This window comes from Phycodurus eques, chromosome 15 (genome assembly GCF_024500275.1).
Source record: "Phycodurus eques isolate BA_2022a chromosome 15, UOR_Pequ_1.1, whole genome shotgun sequence".
Lineage (NCBI taxonomy): Eukaryota > Metazoa > Chordata > Actinopteri > Syngnathiformes > Syngnathidae > Phycodurus > Phycodurus eques.
In genome coordinates this window covers 6,571,268-6,597,943 of record NC_084539.1, presented here as the reverse complement: position 1 = coordinate 6,597,943, position 26,676 = coordinate 6,571,268, and the positions used below count along the sequence as shown (strand labels likewise).

The following is a 26,676-nucleotide window of genomic DNA, read 5'->3' as shown; positions in this document are numbered from 1 at the left end:
GTGTAGTGGTACACTCGCCTGACTTTGGTGCAGGCAGCGTGGGTTCAGTTCCCACTCAGTGACGGAATGAATGTGAGTGCGAATGGTTGTCCGTGTCTATATGTGCCCTGCGACTGACTGGCGACCAGTTCAGGGTGTAGTCTGCCTTTCGCCCGAAGTCAGCTGGGATAGGCTCCAGCGCCCCGCGACCCTAACCAGGATAAGCGGTGTTGAAAATGGATGGATGGATGGATGGAGTTCCCAAATGTTTATTGAATGTTGTTAAAAGAAAAGGTGATGTAACACAGTGGTAAACATGACCCTGTCCCAGCTTTTTTGGAACATGTTGCAGCCATAAAATTGTAAGTTAATGATTATTTGCTAAAAACAATAAAGTTTATCAGTTTGAACATTAAATATCTTGTCTTTGTAGTGTATTCTATTAAATATAGGTTGAACATGATTTACAAATGATTTGGTTTATGATTGTATCATGGCCTTGCATGCTGGGAGAACTTAAAGTCCAGCTGTTATCTTTTCGGAAGAAAGGCAATAAGTAAAAGGAGGTAAAAGGCAGCTTCAGGAGACGCCAGGAGGTACCTGCCAGATTGTGCTGCCAAGATGTGGTGGAAGAGAACAGGGATTCTACAAATGAGGACCACATCCCTCATCTTGGCTTTGATTCTGCAGTTGGGTAAGAGCACATTTGGCCAAATGCTTCAGAAAGTGTGTTTTTAACCGTTTCCTTCCATTTGCTGTCATGAAAAATGACACTAAATTGGTCCTCACAATCAAATCATTTATCATCATTGTGTGTTTCACTTGGGGAAAATTGACATCCCAACCGAAATAAACCAATATTTGTATCATTTTAATATTTGTGTATTTATACTAAATTACTTGAGCATATTTTAATATTGTCAGTGTAAGGAGTTTAAACGGAATATGACATAGCATGTGGTGTAATGTTTAACCTCTGACGACTTTGATTATTTGTTTCATACTGTATTGTGCTCCACACAAATGTACCTTGTTAATTCTGGCTCAAATATTTTTACATTCAACTAAAAAAGGCAATTGTGCGCCGCATGTAGATATCAAAAATTTAACTCACCTTAATATTTTTTGAGCTACAATGCACATTGTTTTGTTGATTGTTAGTGACATAATATTATTGAACAATATGTTACAATATTGCGGACGACTGGGCAGTCTAATGAGAGGCAATACAAGAGTTGTATCAAGTCTGCCTTCACAAAGATGATGATGCTCAGTTTAGACAGTCAGATAGGTGTTATACTCTCTTATTGTGGTTGCCATTTGCAGTGGTGCATCATGCTGAGAAGATTTTCTTCTTGCTTTGGTCACCTTATGTATAGCTACACAAAAGAGGCAAACTCGCTATAATTATCAACATTATTATACACAGCTCTTCGCATGATGCACGTTAATACACTTTATATCCACAATTATGTGTAAGGTTTTTTTGTTTTTTTTTAATCCATAAATTGATACCGGTTCCTATCTTAGTATCATTGAGCAAAGTCAAAAACTAGAATTATATTTTTAAAGGGATATGTTTATAGAATACGGAAGCGTATTGCATACACTTGGATTAAAAAAAACTGTTTTTCTAAGTCATTTTTTTGAGGGCTTTGTTTTTTTGATTATTTCTTTCTGTTTTTCTGACTAAATGTTTCTGTCTAATTTTTTCTCCTTGTTTTTCTGAGTATTTTTTTCCTTTTTCTCTGAATAATTTTTCTAAGTTATCGCAACAAATCAAACTCACGCGAGAACCTGCGAACTGCAAGTGACTCTTTGCGGACTCCATAGTAAGCAACATGACCGGCTTATTTAGTTTGAGCAAGTTTTATTTTGATGTGGGTTTGAGACACTGGAAGATACTCCTGTCTTTGAGTCACAGAGATGATATTGTTATTAGTCCTTAGAAATCTTTTTTTCAGAAAAACAGGGGGGCGGGGGGGAATTACTCAGAAAAACAGGAACCAAATTAATTAGAAAAACAGGGAAATAAATACTCAGAAAATATGGGGGGGAAATTAGAAAAACTGAGAAAAATAATTAGTCTGAAAAACTGAAAAAAATACTCGGAAAAACAAAGAAATATTCAAAAAAAACAAAGTCCTCAAAAAAATTACTCAGCAAACAGGAGTTGTTTTTTTTTTTTTTTTTATCCAAGTGAATGCAATACTTCCGTAATAAAAACACTGTTGATAATCACACTCTTTAGATTTTCTTGTTAAAAATCTCTTGACTGATGCCAGTCAAGTGTAATATACAGCTTATGTGTTACAGCTGATAGATGTAACTGTAAATTATATTGCAGGCAATAAGAATCAGAATGTACAATCGTACAATGAAGAGATATTGGTGTCGCGACAGGAACAGACAAAAGACAAGGTACACAATGACAGTATGAGCAGTGAGAATAAGACCCAATTAAAAGTCTGAAAGTCAGACACAGCAACAAAATAAAAGAAAGACCATACACGTACGATCACTAACAAATATTCAGTTCAGAGCTCATACCAAAACTGGAAAATTAATACCAAGTATTGTAAAAAGTGCAATGTGTGGATGTGCAAATAAGCAATTAGTAGTGCATAAAGAAGATGAGCAACCTCTAATTATCTTCAAGTAAATACATTTCACAAGGGATAAATGAAACCTGAAGTCTTTTCATCCTCTTAGGGGCTCGAAAATGACAGCCTGAGTGCAAAAGCTCAAACTCATTTTGAAGTGGATGCTTAGGACAATCAAGAATAGCATTAGCTTCCTGTTATATATCAACATTATTCCGGCCTGCAAATTTCCTGAGATTTTTCCAGCGGTTTTAACCAAGACTAAAGAAAGGATTCTTATCAGGTTTCCAAACCGTGCAATAACACAAAAGGTTGAAACAGATTAAACTGAGTCATCATCTCAGAAGAAACATGAAAGATTCTCATTTTCCTCAGAAAGAACAATCTTTGCTGAACCTTTTTGGAGGTTACATTAACATGATGTTCGAAACAATTTAATGTCAAGGACCGCACCCAGATATTTGTAGCTCTCCACCATCTCAACAACAGCACCTTTGATAACCATTGTTGGTTGAAAAGAAGTCGACGTCCTCAAATCAATCATCATGTCTTTGGTTTTTGACACTTTCAACTCAAGTATAAAAACACTGCAAAATGTCCACTAACAAATACAAAATCATGTGAGTAGAAAATAATTTTGTAATACAGTATGACCCATAAAACATGCTGACGATAGAGACGTGGTCTGCAACGTGATTTGGAGACCTTTGGATGGACAGGTGGCATTTTGCCTTCATTAACCTGATTACGTTCCCTCTGGCCTTTGGGCCTGCTGCAAAGAGCTGTGCCATAAACTGACAGTCCTGAAATCTGATAAGAGATCATGACGTGTACAAATTAATGAATCCTGATGCAAAAGCATTTGTTTTATAAAAAAAATAATAATAAGCAAAACCTCATGTAAAATCTGATATATTATCATTGATCATGAAAATTATTTTCAAACTTCTGTATATTGAATGTGCGACTCTCAGCGTCCACTGCAGACTAGAACCAGTTGAGTCAACATTGTTCTCTCCTTTAACACAGGTGCTTCTCATCCATGTCTCAGCCCTGAGAGGAGATGCGATTTTGTGTGTGACTGTTCGGATTGTAACGATGAACAGGACTGTGGTACGTTCTTAACATTTTACATTTACGCAATCATCCATTTCTTGTTGCACACATGCACGGCGTAACATGCAAAGTCCACATATATAAAAAGTGTGCACACACCTAGTGGATATGAAAATTCCACACACTCCTTTTCAAATAACAGATTTTTGTGATATAAAAAAATGAGGCCAAGATACATCAGGTACAACTTTTTCTACCACTAACGTGTTTCGTAACCAGTGCAAGTCAATTGAAAAAAAAAAACATCTTTTAGAAAGGGAAAATAAAAAATAAACAACTGAGATAATGTGTTTGCACAAAGAACACCATACCTAAAGTGAAGCATGGTGGTAGCAGAAGCATCATGATTTGGGGCTGGTTTCTTCAGCTGGAACTTAGGGTCTTATATTCAAGCTGGGCAGAGTTCTGAGCAGTTCCAAACACCACTCACGGTTAGCAAAACCTTCAGGCTTCTGTTGGAAAGAAAATACATGTCAGGAAAATGTTAATTAATGTTTGATTATGATCTTTTTAAAGGTGATTGGTAAATAATGAGCACAGCTACATCCCCAGATATAGGCAGCTGTGCACACTTGTGCAACCACGTTATCTCGGTTGTTTATTTTTACTAGCCCTTTCTAAAATAACTTGTTTTTTTCAATTGAGTTGTATAGGTTATATATTACTGGTGAAAAAGGTTTTGACATGATTAATTGTGGTCCTTCGCATTTGAACAGGGGTGTGTAGACTTTTCATATCCACTGTAGAAAGGTCCATGCTCAGATTTGAACCTAGAAATATCAGGCAGATGTGCCCATCACATGGCTCCACCATACTGCAGAATATCACCTTTATTTTCTTAAAATTGTTCTCATGTCAATAAAAAGGCCATCGCCTAATATGTGACAGCATGTGAGTATACTGATTCTTGTAAAATATAAATGAAGGGATTCAGTATCCAACTGCCTGCAAATTATAATTCTAGCTCTAAATCTAGGCATACTTCAAATGTAACATACAGTCTCCAAGCAGTAAAATTGTAAAGTTAATATCAGCTCAACATTATGTGCTATACAACAGAGTGATGTTAATAATTGTCCCTGGAACAGCTCCTAAAGTAACTTGATACAATTTGGTGGTTTTGTAGTTTTGGTTATTTTAATTATAGAGGTTTTTTATTTTAAATTCTTATTCTGTATTGATAATGGAACAATGGGATTCATTACAGAGTTTGACGGAGAAACTCTGTTTATTCCTTTCAAGGCTACAGTGGGAAAGGATTCCAGTGTAACTTTGAGGGCACAGGAATTTGTGGATGGAAGGACCAGTCCTTGAATGCAGCATACAAGTGGGAACGGCGCCAGAGAGGGAACACGCTGCCAGACAGCGGGCCGTCCTCTGACTTCACCACAGGGACTTCCGCAGGTATCGCTTACATCAATGTCACTTAAAACCGATCCGATAGAAGAGTTTTTACAAACATTGATCTAGTGTATTATCCAAAATAGCACTGGCTCGTACTGGTAGGCATTTCTAAAATGTTGCTTTCTTTTTCTTTGCTACACAGAAAGACACTTCTATTAGAAACAGTTCTCTGTATAAGACAGGTCAACTTCACACGAAGGGAACAAGCTCTCAGTCTCCTGTATTGCAAGTACAAAACCGCAAAGTACAACCCTAATGAAATTTGGGACAGTTTTCAATGAATAAATACAAAACTCGTCTTAAAAGCAATACAACAAAAATAAAACCTTGTCATATGAAAGATAGAGAGTGGTGTCAGTGCTGAGGGCTTCAGGGCAAATTCTGTGGCAAGGACATGATGTTTTTGATTGATCATTTTTGTGGCTTTTTCAGCCAACCTTTTACTCCCAAAGTATCTCTATCTGACTCCAATGATCTTGGAGTACACTTTAAGAATGCTGATTGTCCAGTTTTTGTCTTTCACTGACAACCCCTTTAACCAGCAGATCAAAGATAAGGTTAAAAGTCTTCCTACAAAAGATGGATACAAATTGCATGAGAAGGTTTCACAAATGGAGAAAGAGTTGAGCTTCCCTTTATTGCGAATAATGCTTATATGTTTAGTCATACATGTCTTAATCCATGCTGGATTACATCCTTCCATGCATCCATTTTCTTCACCGCTTATCCTCACTAGGGTCACAGGCATGCCTGACACTTGGGGGGGGGGAAAAAAAAAAAAAAAAAAAAAAAAAACGACAGCTAGGTCAGTAAAGCATTAGCTCACTACATACATTTACCCAAGGCTTTTTGCTGAATTAGAACCAGGAAAAAGACCATGTGTATTATCTCCATTTGTCTTTGGACTGCTAGTTATTTTCATGTTTGGCTGATCAAACCCACACTTTTTCATGTCCAGCTTCTTCTGGTACATTCTACTCTCGAAAGTTCTTGTCTTAAGTAACTTCAATGATTTACTTAATATCTGTTCCTCCATTTTACAAAAGTGCGATCGTTAAAAAAACAAAAGTGACTTAATTCTGCAATAGAATTACAGCCTAAAAATGGAATGGAGTAAAAAGGCTTTATGTAAGAACAATGTAATATCCATCTATATGTAACACGTTCATGTCACACAGGTTGGTTTATGGGTGTGACAGAGGTCAAGTCTGCAGGTGTCAAAACTGCTGTCCTTGTGTCACCAAAGATGCAAGAGTCCTCACCAACGTGTCGCCTTCGTCTCAGGTATTTCCTGTGGGATTCAGGTAAGCAGTTGTATTTTCTCTCAAAACCACACGTTTTTAATTGCAGTGCATTATGATGTGTGTCACATGATAACACCAGAACTCAGGTAAAACAAATTGATGGCCCTATAGGTGAAACAGGTCTTGGCTCCTCTCCACTTTTGGCATCTGTCCTCCACCAAGACTCGGAAAAGGCCGTCGTTTGGCGCCCTGAAGCCACCAGCGTCCGAGGGTGGAGGGAGGCCACCGTCTTTCTCGGCCGTATCACCACACCCTTTCAGATCCAGCTTTACTCGGACCGCTTGGAAGGGGGAAGAGGAGATGTTGCTGTGGACCAGCTGGAGTTTCTGGACTGTGCTTTGCCTTGTGAGTATCCAAACATCTTTTTTTTTGTTCTTAGGAATACTGTCGTCTATATCAAATGGCCGCACATGCGTGGGTTTTCACCGGGTGCTCTGGCATTATCTAATTAGATCAAATAAAGCTGTAGCATATATGGATTTGGGATCAAACATAATTTATTTGAGAAATAAATTTGTCAAAGACGAACGCCTGCGTTCACTTCCAGGTGAGTCCGATTTACTTTGTAACGTTAAAATCTGACTATTTTATCTCGTAAAGGGGCACCACGTCTCTTTTTAGATGTGTAAAACTTTAGGGAAAAGTGATGAAAAAAACTCCATGTCTCATAATTTGAAGGTTGCTACAGGAATTAAATAAGAGTTCTAGATCTCAGAGTTCTCTTATCGTATCCAAACACACAAATGATACAGGTAGTTGGTTTTATATAAAATGTAATGACATCTAAAAGGGGTCTAACTACAGGGAAACAATGCAGAGAAAAGGAAAACAAGGTACAGGTAAGCATTCGTAAAGCAGGTCGAACTTGTGGTGTAGGTGTGAAGTGAGGATGTACAGTGAGCAATGCATAAAGCTGGGACTCCTGTTGGAGTTCATTTAAACCCAAATATGCACCAATTTGTACTTTAGTCGACCGCACGTTGGGCTTACATTGCGTGCAACACGATTTAGGTAGGCTGGTCGATCTCCAGGATGCTTGGGCGGTCCGGTCGAGGACAGGTGGTTGTGATGGAAAAAGGAGGGAGAAGAAGAAAAAAAAGCTTCAAGTGGAGAGCGGCCAAAGCCCGTGAGTGGCATGGTCCCCAGACGCTCGGAGCAGGCGTGCGTGGTCCATTTCCTTCCCAACGGAGCTTTGTCCGTGAGCTGCCCAAGCATCCCCACGGGTATCTCGGGCACTGGCAGGGTGCCCTGCGGCGGGGGAAGGTCAGGCGCGTCCTTGTCACCTCGTGGTGAGAGGTGGGGCTTCCTGGCTGGGCCAGGTTGTTCTGCAAGGTGAACGAACTAGCGAGAGCGAGCCTAGGACAAAGGAGCTTTGGCCTTTTGTGCACAAGGCCGAGAGAGGGAGTGTCATTTGTGTCGTGTGCGGTGAAACGTCTCATCCGGTTCAGTGGACAAACAGATTTGACATCAGACATTCAAATTTGAAGAAATACAATCACTAGTGATATTAGTGTGGTTGTAGACACTGGGAGCAGTCATGCAAAGTTCTTAAAATGTCCCACAACATTCAAATTCGATGAAGTAGCAGTAACCTTCCACCGCCAGTGGGTGTCGCTGGTGTGTTATCCATTGTCCCAGATGTCTTGAGCGGCATTTCAAAGGGCAAATGGTCCTTTGAACTTTTATCTTGGCATGTGGCACCAGCGGATTTTCAAACATTTTGGGTCGGTATCTTGAGCCCTGCACACACAGGGAGTCTTCTGATGACTGGGCTAACTGTTAATTTAAAGTCTGGGTGAGAAGTCAGGTTTTCTGGTCTCTGCCTTTGATGAGTTTCTTCAGACTGGCTGGTAATTCATTTAGCGTCCGTGTAAGATAAACCAGGCATCCCCGTGACCATCTGTCTCAGTGGGATGCGGAGACAGGGATGCAGCCCAGTCCGAGATTGGGGGTCATGGTGCCATCTGGCGAGAGCATGTCCGTTATACAACTGTATCAAACATATTGTCTTTACAAAGATTATTTTTTTTTTTTGACCGACATTTTAGAGTGGTATTAATTTAACAATATGCTTATTTTCTGTTTTTAGTCTGCAGTGGTGTAGAAATGCATTATATCACTGAGAGCTGTGCCGAATGCATCGCGGAAATACTGTATGACGAACCGCATGATTACCACTGCAAAGCACGACCACAAAAAGAAAAATTGTTAAAGTCTTACTGTGTGGGGGTCATATACTTTCATACTGGTCTTGTATTTTATCTGTTCAGATTTTAATTGTTATAATTCTGTGATAAGTCAGAAGTATTAATTTCCAACCACAATGAAAAAGTACACAATATAGAATAGTTATTATTAGGAATACGAATAGAATACTTTTTTAAATTTAGTTGTTCCCTCTTCTAACTTCTGCAGTTCCACTACCTGGCAAAGAGTGCCCAGCTGGAATGCTGGAGTGTAAGAGTGGGGGCTGCGTCCACCAACGTCAGGTATGTGATGGCACTGATGACTGTGGCGACTGGACCGACGAGCAGAACTGTGGTGAGTAATCACAAGTTCTTTATAAAAGAAATTGGTCTCATGCCTTTGCCTTTAGAAATGCCATTAAACAGTTTAAACCATTCATTTTGTTTTGCGTTTGTCCATATCTTTAAAATTCTCAATTTAAAATCACTCTCTCTAGAGCTTTCTGTTATGTCACAGTTTGGCATAATTATGTCAGAACACAAACTAAGCTTTCGCCATAACGCCTGAGGTAGCTACATTTATCGAGTGAAACCATGCAAATCAGTTCAAATGAATAAATTAATACATTTATGTTAAATGATGCCCGCCACCTTAGTGAGGGTAAGCAGTACGGAAAATGGATGAATGGATGGATATTAAATGATATTCTTTGGGTAATTTACAGTTATCCAATATTATAATATGTTTATATCCTCACTAGGGTCACGGGCGTGCTGGAGCCTATCCCAGCTAACTGCGGGCAGGAGGCGGGGTACACCCTGAACTGGTTGCCAGCCAATCGCAGGGCACATATAAACATCCATTTGCACTGACATTCACACCTACAGACAATTCAGTCTTCAATTAACCTATCGTGCATGCAGTGTTGCCACAGTTACCTTGAAAAAGTAACTTAGTTACTTTACTGATTACTTGAGCTTAAAAGCAACTTAGTTACTTTACTGATTAGTTGATTTCAAAAGTAACTAAGTTAGAAAAAAAGTAACTTTTGAGTTAATTTCAGCAGCTGTCAAGTGGCAGGAATATCACTTATCCACAGTACAAAAAAGCATTAGCTTAACCATACCCATTACTTGGTAATGTACGCCACACAAGTTACAGAATGATGATGAAAATAATAAAGCATTCAATATATTGATTTCTCCTGCTGTTCATACACACATATTTATGAATGGAATACGTCTGACATATCCATCACATCCACAGAGCTTGCGTATCTGCCTGCTTATGTTTCCTGATCAAATTCCCCAAAACCTCATTAGACCAACGGTTTCCCTCGCACCAAGTTAGACGTGGTCTGAGCAGGCATAAGTTTAGACATACACAAAGGAAACACCCTTGTTGCACTGTTATGTCCAGCTTGGTGCAGACCAATGTGCCAAATTGGTAAACACGTGCAGCGAGCCTTGCACTTGTGTGAAAGTCAGCTGCAATAGAATCCAGCTTCCCTGTGACCTTAAAAAGGATTGTGGTGTTGTTGTAAAATACTGCAAAGTACAGCATATAAATTAATTGATGTGTCTCTGATAGTGTCAGTCGACACAAATAGCAGTTCAAATAGTAGTTTCTAACTTCTTGTTTGTGCAGAGGGATATCAGCGCTGTGACTTTGAGAATGATGTGTGTGATTGGGACCTCAGGTCATTGTCCAAACTAAAATGGGTAAGGACAAGTCAGGAAAACATCTCCATCACAGATCCTCTGAAAGGACCAGGACGGGATCATTCAATCAACAGCGCATCGGGTACTAACAATTCAAATGTATTATTCAATCATATTTTTGCTCTGATATGTTATGTGCTAATTCTTAATTTATATTTTAAAAAATAAAAATAGGAACCCTCAAAATCTACTATACTTAGACAAAGGCTGATGACTATTACAGGTCACTTCTTGTATGTTACTGTTCCTGATGGAGGGCTCCAACAGGATTGGGCAGCTTTCCAAAGTCCTCGCCTAGAACCCACCAATATGACTCATCCTTGCAAGGCAAGCCGATATCTTCTCTTCAGTGGTTTTTTTGTTACAATTTAGACACATAATTTGAGTCAAGTCTACCAACTTCCCACCGTAGATGATCATGTACACACATCAGTTCGGGCCAAGGTCTGGTGGGCTGACGGTACTGGTGACGAGCAAGACCATCTCCCCAGTGTGGGAGCGGGGCGGAGCGCTGGGTGATGTTTGGGTGAAGGCTGAAGTGGAAATTGTCAATAACTCCACTTTTCAAGTGAGTGATTATGCTGAGCCCACACATTCAAAACACAGATTGGTAATTTTTACACAAATCATTTTTGATGCAAGGCCACAGTACCTTGGGAATTAGCCTGACCTGTCGCATATTCATCCATCCATCCATTTTCTGAACCGCTTCTCCTCACAAGGGTCGCGGGAGTGCTGGAGCCTATCCCAGCTATCTTCGGGCGGGAGGCAGAGCACACACTGAACTGGTTGCCAGCCACTCGCAGGGCACATAGAAACAAACAACCATTCACACTCACATTCACACCTACATGCAATTTAATCAACCTACCATGCTTGTTTTTGGGATGTGCGAGGAAACCGGAGAACCCGGAGAAAACCCACGCAGGCATGGGGTGAATATGCAAACTCCACACAGGCGGGGCCGGGATTTGAACCCCAGTCCTCAGAACTGTGAGACAGACACTCAAACGTTTTCCTCTTTATTTCTCCAAATTTTCCTCTCATCTTACAGATTGTTATAATGGCAGCAGTCAGGGAACTTGCATACGGAGGTATCGCGATCGACAACATTGTGTTGTCTCCTGAATGCCGGCGATCAAATGGTAAAGATAATCAAATAAGGATAAAAAAAAATATCCTCAGTATTTGAAGTAGTGTGTGACATACTTTCTTTTCAGAAAGTGTCAGTTTCGATAAATTTCCTAAACCTCCCAAGAACCCTTGCACAGTGCCTGAAAAGATGTGTGACTTTCACACTGACTGTCCGGGTGCACAGGATGAAGCCATGTGTGGTGAGTTCATTGCACTTGTTCCCTCACATTTACTTGTATCAACTGGTCTAAACACATTTATTGCTTTGCTCTTGAACAGTAATGAGTCATCTTCATATGTAACCATGTTATGCAGAAAACTGAGTCCACGCCCTTTCGATAATTTATTTATGTTTTTACTAGATGACATGCTGTAGCTTGAAATTGGTCGCTCATCCTTTCAAGTGTTTCCTACCTCGAGAGCTGCAGTTCATCCTGCTCATTAAATCTATGCATCAACATGACCTCCTGAAATGTAGTGCTGTAATTTCTCGTGTTTAATGCGCATTTTTTCCCCAAAAATTGTCAAAAGGCAATAGTGCACATTATACATAGGTATAGGAGAAAATGAAAACGACTTTGACATTTTATAAATGTATGGTTATGAAAAAGCTGTACACTTTCATTCCAATATGCCACCGCCCCCTAGAGGTTATAAAAAGGTGTACACTTTCATTCTAGTATGCCACGTAGACGTTATGAAAAAAGTGTAGACTACACTTTTATTCCAATATGGTGGTGGTACATATGACTGCATATGTGTAGAATTGTGCTCATAAGTTTACATACCCAGGCAGAATTTGTGAAATGTTTGTTTGTTTGTTTGTTGTTGTTGTTTTTTAATACGACTGATGACTGAACAACCATCATTATTTTCTTTATGGTTATGTTTTGTTTAATGATAATGCTTTTCTGAAATGCTTGACAGTTTAATTTGAATCCCATTAAAATAAAATTAAATGTTTCGCCTGGTCCTTCATGTTTTTTTTTTAAGAATTGTACGCATCTTACAAAGTCTGCCTGGGTAATTAAACATATGAGCACAACTGTGTGTTTTGTAATTTACTAAATAAAAGTAGAGCTATGAATTTCACAATAAAAGCAAGTAAATAAAAAGAAAGTATTATGTGTTCAAATAAAGTGCTTAACTTCAGAATAATTCTTTGAAAAAATACAGATAATACTTAATGTTTTGATCATATGGGTAGAAGCAAAATCATGCATTGTAAAAATGCATTATACATAGGTTGAAGGGTTTTTCCAGAATTTTGAGGTCAACTTTGGGCATGCATATTGTACATGGGTGCACATTATACATGAGAAATTACAGTACTCATCCAAATCATACAGTGAGAATCTCAGGCATAAACAAACTATCTGTTCCATAATGCTTTGGTGACCTAACCAAAAAAAAAATAATCCTTATATTAATTTATACATTTTTCTCATAGGAAATAATGAAAAAATGGTAGTACAGTAGCATGTCATTTAAGTGGTGGGGCCAAAGGAGATACTTTTTTCATGGGGCCTCAAATCCCTGGCAGTGCCCTGCGCTTCCACGTATACATCACTTGAATTACATTGGGGTTGCCATGGTTGAAAATGCTGCCTGAGAACGAAGGGCTCCAGGCTTGATTCATCGAATCATGACACGGTTGAATTGAAGTGTACTATTAGTATAAAAGAAAAGATTGACTTTTGATCCATTGAATTATTGATCTAATATTACTGTTTGTGTCACAGGGGACTTCTCATACAGTAAAGGCAGCTCAGGCTGGACAGACACAAGCATTGGTAGTCAAGGTTGGGTGCTTCACCAGAATTCCACTGCAAAAGGTATAGATTAACACTGACCATTGGTTCATTTGCAGTTTTTTAAAATTATTTTTTTTAATGTGAAATGACTACATTATAAACACGTGTTTATTTTTGGCAGAAGAGTATTTGTATGTGGCCAAGGCCTCAGGCCAGCAGCTGACTGAGGCACAGACACGGACCCCTCTCCTGGGCCCCTCTGGCCCGGCTTGTACCATACAATTTGATTTTGCACTCACAGGAAATCCAGCTCATATCGGTACACTTATTTTTTAATTACGATGCATTTCTTCTTGTATTTCCACAGCATACATAATCAAACATTTGGCTACTACATCTCTTGGCTGCAGGGGACCTATCAATCAGGGTGATTGACAGCATGTTGGGTGTGCAGCCTAAACTGTGGGAGTTCAGTGGAAAGACCGGAATAGGGGAGGCAGAGTGGCAACCTGCACATGTGGCCATCGGAGCCAGGAAACATCGTTTTCAGGTGCATATTTTGTAAAGCTTGCAACAAACCTATGTAGGAGAATGAGAAGTGCATTTCCCCTAAATATTTAAAGCTAAATTATAATTGAAATGGATACACTACTCACAAAAAAAGTGATTGATATTCATTTTTTTGGGTGAAATTTTGCAGTGAACCTAAAATGTGTTATAAACCTTAACAGATTCACTTAATTTGACCTTCTCTAAACTTCTGAATGCAGATGTCCAACTGTTCAATGTACTTTTTGCACAACTTGCTGTTGTACAACCCCAATTCCAGTGAAGTTTGGACGTTGTGTTAAACATAAATAAAAACAGGATACAGTTATTTGCAAATCATGTTCAACCTATATTTAATAGAATACACTGCAAAGACAAGATATTTAATGTTCAAACTGATAAACTTTATTGTTTTTTGCAAATAATCATTAACTTAGAATTTTATGGCTGCAACATGTTCCAAAAAAGCTGGGACAGGGTCATGTTTACCACAGTGTTACATCACCTTTTCTTTTAACAACATACAATAAACTGTTTGGGAACTGAGCACACTAATTGTTGAAGCTTTGTAGGTGGAATTCTTTCCCATTCTTGCTTGATGTACAGCTTCAGCCGTTCAACAGTCCGTGGTCTCCGTATTTTACACTTTATAATGCGCCACACATGTTCAATGGGAGACAGGTCTGGACTGCAGGCAGGCCAGTCTAGTACCTGTCCTCTTTTACTATGAAGCCACGCTGTTGTAACGTGCAGAATGTGGTTTGGCATTGTCTTGCTGAAATAAGCCAGCATATGATTCTCTAAAACCTTTATGTACCTTTCAGCATTAATGGTGCTTTCACAGATGCGTAAGTTACCCTTGCCATTGGCACTAAAACACCCCCATACCATCACAGATGCTGGCTTTTGAACTTTGCGTCCCTAACAGTCCGGATGGTTCTTTTCCTCTTTGGCCCGGAGGACTCGACGTCCACAATTTCCAAAAACAATTTGAAATGTGGACTTCGTTCTCACAGAACAGTTTTCCACTTTGCATCAGTCCATCTTAGATGAGCTCGGGCCCAGAGAAGCCGGCGGCGTTTCTGGGTGTTGTTGATAAATGGCTTTTGGGTATGACTGAGTAATTCAGGGAAGCTCCTTTTATAACCAATCATGGCACCCACCTGTTGCCAATTAGCCTGTTCACTTGTGGGATGTTCCAAACAGGTGTTTGATGAGCATTCCTCAACTTTCTCAGTCTTTTTTTCGCCACCTATCCCAGCTTTTTTGGAACGTGTTGCAGCCATAAAATTCCAAGTTAATGATTATTTGCGAAAAACAATAATCTTTATCAGTTTAAACATTAAATATCTTGTCTTTGTAGTGCATTCAATTAAATATATGTTGAACATTTGGCACGGTGGACGACTGGTTAGAGCGTCAGCCTCACAGTTCTGAGGACCACGGGTTCAATCCCCGGCCCCGCCTGTGTGGAGTTTGCATGTTCTCCCCGTGCCTGCGTGGGTTTTCTCCGGGCACTCCGGTTTCCTCCCACATCCCAAAAACATGCATTAATTGGAGACTCTAAATTGCCCGTAGGTGTGACTGTGAGTGCGAATGGTTGTTTGTTTGTATGTGCCCTGCGATTGGCTGGAAACCAGTTCAGGGTGTACCCCGCCTCCTGCCCGATGATAGCTGGGATAGGGTCCAGCATGCCCGTGACCCTAGTGAGGAGAAGCGGCTCAGAAAATGGATGGATGAATGGATATGTTGAACATGATTTGCTAGTCATTGTATTCTGTTTTTATTTATGTGTAACACAATGTCCCAACTTCATTGGAATTGGGGTTGTATAACAACGAGCTGAACAACAAAATTCACATCGTGTTTGATCCATGAATCGACCAACATACTATATGTATGTAACAAAAAATGTTGGGCACACAAATGTTCTCCACTTTAGCCTCTTATTATTTAAACCATTAATGTAAAGAGACTCAAAATGAATACTCTGTCCTTAGCATTGCTTTGCACTGTATTGTGTACTGTTTGTTTAGGTTTGTTGTAGTGAGCACTAGTTATAAGAACAACAGCTCAAAAAGTTTATGAAATATTGATGAAGTATGCGCAATCTCTGAATTTAAATATTTTCGCCTTGGCTCATCTCTTCCTCTTTTCTCCATCAGTTGGGATTTGAATCTCGTGCGGTGAAACTGTGTCCTTGCGCCAAAATTAAAGTAAAAAACATTCACTTCACCGGTTGCCATGCAGACTATTTTCCATCATCTTCAACAGGTAACTTTTTTCATTAAAAGATCCAAATAGAAAATGGAAAATCCAGAACACGTCCCAATACTTAGCTTGATTTTGTATGGTTTTATGGGACAGCACCGTCATGTAACTTTGAGGATGGACTGTGTGGTTGGCACCAGGACAACAGTGACAACTTTGACTGGACACTGCTTGACGGGATGGACCATACCATCGGGATTGGTACACTTATTTTTTTACATTAGATGAAGGCCCCTAACGGGGGCAAGCCAAAAAGAAAAGAATAAGTGTTTTTGAACATACATGCAACACCAACAACTGATATATATATATATATATATATATATATTAACTGCAGAGAAAAGTAATGTCTTAAATCATAAATTACTGTAATTGTTTTGCTTCATCCATCTTTGATCTCTAGGTAAAAGTCTTGTAGTGGACATGTGGAGTTCGTCACTGCGTGGTGCATTTGGACGTTTGCTGTCATTGCCACTATTACCGGGTCAAACGGGACACTGCCTGACTTTCTTCTACAAAATCTATGGACCAAACACTGGTGAGTTACTCGGCCAGGATGACTCATCTTCAAAATTGTTGCACCATCAGTGTCATTGTGTTGTGAGTGGACTTATAGAAATATATTTACCTACACTCACCAAAAGACATCTCATGGGCACCTAAAACCCTGTCACATTCACCCTAAAATGTCTCACACGCAAAATACTCTGATTCACAAAAAAAACTCGCACACTTAACCACGAAAAACTTACAATCCCGAAAATGAAAAAACATCTCACACATAAAACTTTCACAAAAACCTTTCACACTTAACCAGAAAACCTCTCACATTCAAATGTCTGACACTAAAAAGTTACTCACAGAGACCTTACACATGACCAAAAAACCTCTCATACTCACCAAAAAAACTTCACTCTCACCTATAAATATCTCACACACAAAAAAACTCTCACACACAAAAGCTTCTCACACTTTATCAGAAAACCAAAAAACAGCTCACGTGTACAGAAAAAAAACATGCCCAAAAAACTCCAATGTACACATGAAAAACTCTCACTGAAACCAGAAACCTCCCTCACACCAAAAAAACCTGACACACTCACCAAAAAACATCTTACAGAGATGTACACAAAACCTCTGACACCCCCCCTAAAAAACTCACCAAAAAAAACTCACAGTCACTATATACATCTCACACTTTACAAAAAAAAACCATTTCACACACTTCAAAAAACCTTTCACCCACACCAAATAACCTCCCACTCACACCCAAAAGCCCCTCACACCAGAAAGCTTCTCCCTCTCACCCAAAAATATCTCACGCCATAAAACCTCTCACTCACACCAAAAAACTGACACTCACCATAAAATGTCTAACACTCAATAAAAAACTCAACCAAAAAAATCTTAGAGATGTGCACAAAACCTCTGACACTCACCCCTAAAAAACTTTCACCCACCCACAACAAAAACCCCTCACACTCACCAAGAACATCTCACCCAACTATTTACCTCTCAATCACCCAAAAAACTCTCACACTTGCCAAAAACATCTCAAATACACCCAAAAAACATCTCACACACACACCTAATAACCTGTCACTTACACCAAAAAAACTCACTCCAAATATTATATATATATATATATATATATATATATGTCATGTTTATTGGGTCCTTTTTAAACAATATATGTATTTATATATAAATAATAATAATAAAAACTCGATAAAAGAAAACTCACCTTTCACATTCATACATTTTTGGGGTATGAGTGACTTTTTTTGGGGGGGAGTTGAGAGCTAACTAATTGTTGGCCTATACAGCACTTCATATCGTACCATTATGTTGTACAGAGCCTCAATTATCTGAACAGGGGTGTCACTAAGTTTTATGGGTGGGGCGGGGGGGGGGGTTAGCTCCCAGGAGATGCACAGGATGTGAGCGGCTGTGGTGCACGGCTACAAAATTTCACAAACAGCTAACGAAGACTGCGAAATTGCTTTTTAACGTCCTTTGGACATATTTTAAAATAATACTTTACTGGGTTATTTCACTCTGTTTTTTTCAAATACAGTACACAAACACGGAAAGTATGTTTACAGCATTAACGACAAAAAAGAAAAAATATGTACACATTGTTAAAACTGGCAATTACTTGGTGGGTGGAAGCATCAACCAATGCTTAAGCCTCCCTAAAATAGGCCTAATGATGCCACTGTATCTGAATACCATTAACTTCTCCTAGGGGCTCTGAATGTGAAGTTATTTGATACACATGGTTATGAGAAGTTGCTATGGACCCACAGTGGCGCTCATGGTAACATATGGCATGAAGCACAATGCCCAGTACCACACCAGTTCACAACATATCAGGTATGCTACATCAACATCTTGAAAATTTATAAAATTGCACAGAGATAGAGCAATCACTTCTATTTCTCTCTAACTCTCTACCCGCAGCTGATGTTTGAGGCTGTACGCTCCGGCTTTGACGGCCAGGTGGCCATTGATGATGTGGCGCTGGTGGACCGTCCTTGTTCATGTGCCGAGGATGTGTTCTTTTGAGGGTCAGGAGTGCGGCTACAGAAGCTCAGGTCAAGTTTATTGGGTCCTTAGAAATGGACACACCGCAACAGCGACAGGACCAAAAACTGATCACACTCTGGAGACAGAACTGGGTAATAAAAAAGTCGCGCTTTGATATACTCACTGTAGTGCCACGACATTAGTAAAATATACATTGTACTTATACTTGATTGGCACTATCAGAGAGGTATTAATTTAGCAATATGTTTTAGCGTGTGTTTTATGTTTTACTTCCCATTAGATTCTGCAAGAGGTCATATGGTTGTGGTTGGTTGGTGTATATGCTGTGTAAATCCTATTCTGTTCTGCGTATAGGTTTCTACATGCTGGTTAAAACTGGAGGGAACGTCCTTCCAGCTGGTGCTACCACAACCCTCACGTCGCCTGTTCGCCAAGGAACAGATAAAACTGAGTGTATAAATTTCTGGTATCACATGACAAGCGAGAATCCTGGTGAGTCCCTCGGACACAACAAAAGTCACAGACAGACTCACAAACAACACAATACAAATGTGAAATGTTTGCAGGTTCTTTGTCGGTGTATATGAAGCCAGTGGAGGGCGAGAGGGTCAACATCTTTACGGACAGTCTGAACCAGGGAGATGTCTGGCGCCATGGTAACGGCAACATCTCAAGCAACGTTATGGACTGGCAGGTAGAATGTGGTGGCGTTAAAATGCTTGGAAATATTTTTTGAAAATATTAGAGGATATTACAAATTCAAAAATTATATAGTGCATAATACATGTAACAGATCACTGCCAAATGTAAGATTTTTGCCTGCAGTTGACCTAATTTAACAGTATTGGTAATTTTCAAAAGCATGTTTTATGTTCCTGTAATGGTTAATGCACCAGTGTTTCTAAGACCAAAATATAATTGTTATTGCTAACCAGGATTTTTTAATGTTATTACATTTTTGTATTAAGGCCAGGTACACATATAAAGAAAATGGGCCATTTATTAGGCCAATCCGCCCCTTTTGACAAAAGTCACTGCTAGCTGTAAATATCAATACTGTAAATATCAGTCACAAAAAATCAGTTGCTACTTTGCTCAAACAAAAGAGAAATGTTTAAAGGGATCGTATTTATTATTTAAATGATGCTTATGTGTTGACGTTTTTGTTCTCCAGCTACAGTTTGAGGTAACAGGAAGAGGAGGCAAAGACACTCATGTTGCAATTGATGATATTTTCATTTCTGCTCGTCCATGTGAAAATCGAGGTTTGTAGGTTAAAAAACCATTTCAATCCATATTTATGCCCTCCCTATTTGTATTGGAGCTATTGATTCCACGAATAATGAAATAGTGTATAAAAAAATATGATCTACCAGTGCAGTCTGTTTTTAATTCTACAGACTGGTGTTTTTGTTGGACATTGTCTTAGGTTCAAAGTGCAGTCTAGAGAGAGGAATGTGTACCTGGAGTAATACTCAAAACGTCAAGCGGGACAACCTGGACTGGGATCTGACAAGTCATGAAAAAGAGATGCACTACTTCACCCCCTCAGAAGATCACAGCCTTGGAACAGAAAAAGGTCAACAGCAGAAACAAATAAATCAATCATGTTTATCTTCTTATGAATCCAAAACAGAAGAATGTCAAGGGACAGGGTGAGTCCATTTCACAATGACCATCTTCTCATTCCCTTTTGCCAGGTCACTTCCTGTTCATTCCAAGTAGCAACCGGACAGCGGCCAATCAGAATGCTCAGCTGCTGAGCCCTCACCTGCCCCCAACTAAAGGCACTTGCCTGAAATTCTGGGCTTACAAACCATATTCATGTAAGAATCAAGTTTTAGAATTAGTTTAGAATAGGCAAATTTTGTTTTTAATTCAGTTGGAGCACAATTTGCCTGTAGAATGATTTTCGGACTTCATTTCTCAATCATCTGTGAAGATTTGTGATTTTTGCCATTGACGGTGCTGTGCTCTCTTAAGTGCTGTTGTTCTGGAGACTAATATGACTAGTGTAAACATGTTGCGGTACTAGGACTTGCTTTACAACAGCCTGTGTGTTTTTTGTTTTGTTTTGTTTTTTTGCATCTTGCAGCAGACAGCCAGCTGAAGGTGTGGACATTGACCGAAGGTCTTCTCAAGGAGCAGCTGGAGGTGAAAGATCTTGGGGGACCGTGGAGACGCTTTGACATTGACATTGTGTCCACTGAGGAATACCAGGTTAGCCTCTCACATGTCATAAAACATTGTAACAGCCCCGTTGTGACACTGACATGCTGCTTTTGTTGCTAGATTGTGTTTGAGGGGACCAAGGGTGCCACTGGTGTCTTGGCTCTGGATGACATTGAGTACACCGTCGGAGTCAACTGTGCTAAAAAAGTCACTGATGGAGCCACAAGTAAGTCAAGACAATCATATTGCACATTTTAGTATGTTCTACAAAACACAGGAGTTTTTCTATCTCACAAGAATCTTGTCAGATTTGGTTTTCTTTTTTCTGTAATTAATTTTATGAAACTAAAATGTCCTAAACCTGACACTCTAACCAATTTGGAATTGTAGCAAAATACTGCATAATCGCCTGAAAATATGGATTTTTTTTTTTTTTTTTTTTTACAGCATGTGTATGGAATAGTGTATAATGTGGTAAGACTTGCTTTTTGACATGTATTGCTGCTGAGATTTTCGCATTCAGTGATTGTTATGTTGCCTGCTTGGGAGAACACACTGGGATTTAACATATAAGCTAAAAAAATTATGACCGCTTATTTTTTGAAAGGCAAACCTTGCCCAAAAAAATATGAAATAAATTATTGCCCTGTATACTCAACAAAAACATTTTGGCTGATGGTCTGGCTGCCTTGGACTGGTCACAAGAAAAAGCCGCTCTGAAATACGTGTCTGTACATTCTTCCTCAAGAACTAAGCAAAGTCACTGGACATCAGCAACAATTGTACAGTTGTACAGCATGCCAAATGTGCTTTGTAGGTTAAAAGTCTGGCAGTGTGCAGGAGAATGGGATGTGTTCAGCTTCCAGGATTTGTATATGGGTCCTTGCTACATGGGCCATGCATTAAGCGATCGCAGAGAATGAATGGCAATCATCTAACTCAATGGATAAAAAAGTGTGTGTGGGGGGGTGAGGGGTGGGGGGGGGAGAAGAAAAGTGTTGAATTTCAAATTTTTGTTGAGTGAGCATGTTCACTGTACATTTTCAATCCAAAATGAATGAACAAATAAAATCTTCATTCAATTTCTTCTGTAGCCTCAACCGAGCATAGCAATGCAGGAGGGATTGCAGCATCAGTCATTGTGGTCTTGCTGCTGATTGGCACATTGACTGCCCTTCTCATTTACTACATCCGAACCCAGATGAGGGTCAGGCCTTTGACTGACCCATCATCATCATCATCATCATCATCTCCCGAAGCTCACAGTGGTTTCATTAACGATACCTATGAAGGGGACCTCATGGTAAGTTTGTTTCATTAAAAGATGTAATGGACCCCTATAGATCAGAATCAGAATCATCTTTATTTGCCAAGTATGTCCAAAACACACAAGGAATTTAATACAGTTCAAGCACTATCCATCCATCCAGTCATCCAACCTCCATACATCTATTTTCTTTGATGATTGGATTAATAATCTTCTCCTTGTCAACAGGAGGACAACGTGAGAATTCCATCTGCACAAAACCACCCAATGGCAGTTGGGTTCAATAATGTCTCTGTGAGTACAGTCTCTATAGCTTGTGTAGCATCTTTACAGTACAGTATATGCAATGTCCACTGCTACATAATATTGTGTGTGCAGGTCTCTGCTGGTGTCAGAGAGAGAGAGGTGGCTTGAGGAATGAAGACAGGCAGTCCTGCTACCTCTCGGTGGCCTTGTGAAATTTAGGCGATATCACAGCAGAAGAACTGCTTGTGTCGACCTTACATCTCACACACACATAAGCACACACACAAGCACACACACACAAACAAATACTTAATGCTATCAGCACATACTGTTTTCCCATCTGGTGATGACCTCAAGGCAGTGCAGCGTGTTGCCAGTGGACCGACAGGTGGAGGTCCAAGTAAGACAGGTCATGTTTCATGGGTGGAAATCTGTGCGTAAGAGCTCTTTTAAAGTTAAAAAAAAAACTGCTACTGTAAGCCTGAGCATTCAATGAGATGACATAAGACTGGATTTGAAGTCATTTGTGAAGAACAAGAGAAAGAGTTCATGAGGCTGAGAGTAGCTGTCGAGGAGTTGTATTGCTTGACGTTCCTAAGGACAGGAAGATCTTTTACAAGGACAATTATTGAGTGTCCTGCCGGGAAAGAGGAAGGGGGGAATGATTGCCAAAATAAGAAAGCTTGATAGTTTTCTGAAGTATATTTGACTTGCTTAACACAACAACCTGTGTAATTGATGATAAATGCATTAAATTGATGAGCATAGGAATGATTCTGTTTCTTTTTTAATGTATACCTGGAAAATGGTAATAAATATTTTAATTATAATGAATTATGGTACATCTTATCTTAATATACACGAAGTTATAATACAGCCAGAGTATACCAATTCAAAATCTTTCTGGAGACTTCTGAGTTCATTTTGCTGCTGTTATCATGAAGATTACTGAGCCTGTCCCGAAAGTAGAATTACAAGCCCAAGCAATAGTTTTTTTTATTTTTTTTTTTTTAATTGTCTTGAGTGAACATACACAAAACTAAATCAACACAAGATAGGTTAAAAGATAAAAGGGGAAAAAATAAAATACATTTACAATGTGCATGGTCAATAAGAGTAGGAAGAAGAAAAAAAAAAAAAAAAACCTATTGGGTACTTCCCCTAATTCCGAGTACAAATTTGACTTATATAATAGTAAAAAATAGGAAGCTATTCATATACAGTACGGGGCTGGGATGCTGCAAATACTGCCCGTATCAGAAACTGCCCCTGGGTTGAAGACATGTCTAGGATTATGTTTGTTCGGCTCTATGCTTTAAAGGTCAGAGGACAAAGATGTTAAGAATTTTCTTGATAACTCTAGAACCCCTTTACAAACCACATCTGCCATTTCAAAGTGATTATATAGTCGATATACAGCAGTGAAATCGATATATATAAATCTGAATGCGCCTTCTGCTTTTTGCATCCAGCGCCTTCCGGTCTTCGGCTCTATCTGGCGCTGTGACGTCACACAAACTAAACATCATGTTCATTCGCTGTTGTGTGCTATTGTTCTATACTGCTGTTCCCGTCCTTGTATATTTGTTGTCGTATGATTTAGCGATTTCACGATGGTTTATTGTGTGGCATTTGGTTGTACAAATGGTTCAGGCAGTGGCAAAGACTTTCTTTGGCTCTCCAAGTGATAAAGCAATACGTGACCAGTGGATAGGGAAAGTCAATCAACAGGGGAAGAAACGTGGTCAGCTATGGGTGCCAAGCATTCCGGACTCTGTGCTGATCATTTTGAACCGACATGTTTTGAGAAAGACTTAGCAGAAAGCATTGGATACACAGGTGTAGTTAAGCAGAGGCCGAAACAAGCTGCGGTGCCAACTATTACTCCTACGGCCATCGGGATCTGAACCGCCAGCAAGAGAACTAAATCTCGCAGCCGCCATGGTGCAGCGGTGAAGCGGCGTAGACAAGAGGTGAGGTTTTCCTTATATATACCTACGACACCTTCTCGCCAAGAAACCGGAAGAATACTGACCAAATATACATAACGCACGTACTGTACAATAAAATACTCTATCATATCATAACAAATAAATATAAGCGGTACAGAGATGGATGGACCAACGCATTATGAATCCCACATGAATGGCCGTCTGCTCATACTGCGTCTGTTATGACTTTATGTTTCTATCGACAAGTGAGAATGCTGGAAAAAGTTAATTATGGCTTTATGGGATGCACAAACATACCAATCTATATTTCTAATCGGCTCTGCAAGGAATTGTGTTGTCTCTTATGCAGGCAGTGTCGTCACATCTACCCAGTGTCCACTCTCTTTTCTATTGTACAGCTGCTACTTGGCTGCTCGTCATCATCATTGTCGGGTTCCGACCTCCTGATCGGCTCAAACATGTACGGTTTGACCATGTCAAGTTCAGTTGGGTCGAAATCCTCCTCCTCCTCGTATTCCTTTTTTTATTTTATTTATTTTTTTGTCCTGTGAAGGCTGTTAGGTCAAGCAGAATGGAAAATCGGTATCCTTTTATGCCGGAACAGTTTTACTGTGTCACAGTGGAGTTTTTAAGCTTCCGCTGTGGAACTGGAGAGGGACTTCGCAACAACACCCAGACCCTGGATACTGAACCAAAAAGTATAAAAGGTAAATATACTGTTTTAATGATTGACGACTTCACAACAACCTTTGGGGATCAAGGACATTTTAAATGTTGAGCTTAATCCCCAAATTAATCAGCATTGGTATGAGAAGGGTGAATTAAAGTGTTTATGACCTCAAATGTGTACATGCAGAAATCTGAACATCCTATCATTAAACCAGCATTCGTTCATTTGGGTTAGCCTTTTGGTGTTTTGTTTTGTGTGGTAAACTGATTTCTGGTAGATATTCCTGAATGGAACTTTGCCAGGTCAAGCACATACCAGTCTGAAGTCTCCAACAGCGACATGTACCTCATCCCAGTGCGCATGTTCAGAGATCTGATTGTCCGTTCACCCCAACAAACTGGTCCTTTGCGAAGTTTTAAAATACAACCGCATTGCGACAGGTACCTTCTCCACTTTTTTCCTGAAATGTGTGATTCTCCATATTGAAACGGGAAAGCTGAAACTTTTTATGTCTGGTTTAGACACAAACTATTGAATGAGCTGCAAGAAAGTCATGGACCAGGTTAAAGATCACCAGATATAGCAGGAATACACACTCATTAGAAACGATGGGCATCCATTTGGTTGGCCTCAAAATGGATGCCTTGCACCCCAAGGTCAGTATATCGAAAGCATAGTATTGTGATACAATTATTGCCCATGCTTCCTTAAAATACAATATAATAATATAATAATAATAATAATAATAATAATAATTGCGGCACGGTGGACGTCAGCCTCACAGTTCTGAGGACCCGGGTTCAATCCCCGGCCCCGCCTGTGTGGAGTTTGCATGTTCTCCCCGTGCCTGCGTGGGTTTTCTCCGGGCACTCCGGTTTCCTCCCACATCCCAAAAACATGCATTAATTGGAGACTCTAAATTACCCGTAGGTGTGACTATGAGTGTGAATGGTTGTTTGTTTGTATGTGCCCTGTGATTGGCTGGCAACCAGTTCAGGGTGTACCCCGCCTCCTGCCCGATGACAGCTGGGATAGGCTCCAGCACGCCCGCGACCCAAGTGAGGAGAAGCGGCTCAGAAAATGGATGGATGGATAATAATAATAATAATAATAATGCATTAAATGAATTGATTTCTAGAGTGATTCAGAGGGTTGTGCTCCGATCCAATTCACCAAAATCGCATGCCGGACTTAGCTGTGGTCCCATCAGGTGTATGTTTTGACTGACTTTCTGCCACCAAATTTTCATTGAGCAGGGCGCATGTCAAAGGACACACCCTCGTTGTGCTGGTACACCTAGCTTGTCACAGACCAGTCTGCCAAATTGGCAAACACGGCAGGGATACGATCAGGATACACATAGTTTTTTGCAATCCGCCGTAGCTGCGCCAGCTACAAAAATAGAGCGCGAGTGTAAGGAGAGAATCTACTTGTTAAGTGCAAAGAACAAGCAATCACGCATTCACTTGTGTAATCTTTGCTGACAGATACATTGAACAGGCCATCAAGAAGCTGAGCAAAAAACACATGGGGCATATTAAGAAGTACGACCCGCACGGTGGTCAGGACAACATGAGACGTCTCACAGGTCATCATGAGATGTCCAATGTGAACGAATTCTCTGCTGGAATTGAAAACAGAGGTCCCAGTATCCGCATTCCTCACCAGGTGGGTCAAGAAAAGAAAGGCTTCTTTGAGGACCGTCGCCCTGCACCAAACTGTGACCCGTACCTTGTGACCAAGGCCATTAGAAACACCTGCCTGCTTGATGATGATGAGGAAGTGAAGGGCAATTAA

At 39.9% G+C, this 26,676-nt stretch overlaps 1 protein-coding gene across 1 annotated transcript; it reads left to right on the top strand.

The window, feature by feature from the left end:
- Nucleotides 1–600: 600 nt before the first annotated feature.
- Nucleotides 601–26,676, top strand: mamdc4 (MAM domain containing 4). Its single transcript, XM_061699245.1, is given in 31 exon segments — nt 601–673; nt 3,612–3,695; nt 4,941–5,102; nt 6,281–6,406; nt 6,518–6,751; nt 8,822–8,947; nt 10,241–10,396; nt 10,538–10,641; nt 10,727–10,882; nt 11,369–11,459; nt 11,535–11,648; nt 13,191–13,283; nt 13,384–13,521; nt 13,613–13,752; nt 15,917–16,025; nt 16,119–16,223; nt 16,426–16,560; nt 18,271–18,398; nt 18,486–18,566; nt 18,568–18,703; nt 18,927–19,064; nt 19,139–19,266; nt 19,747–19,837; nt 20,002–20,151; nt 20,273–20,398; nt 20,668–20,792; nt 20,865–20,970; nt 21,839–22,047; nt 22,240–22,309; nt 25,157–25,319; nt 26,367–26,676. Coding segments are annotated over 31 exon segments (4,107 nt in total).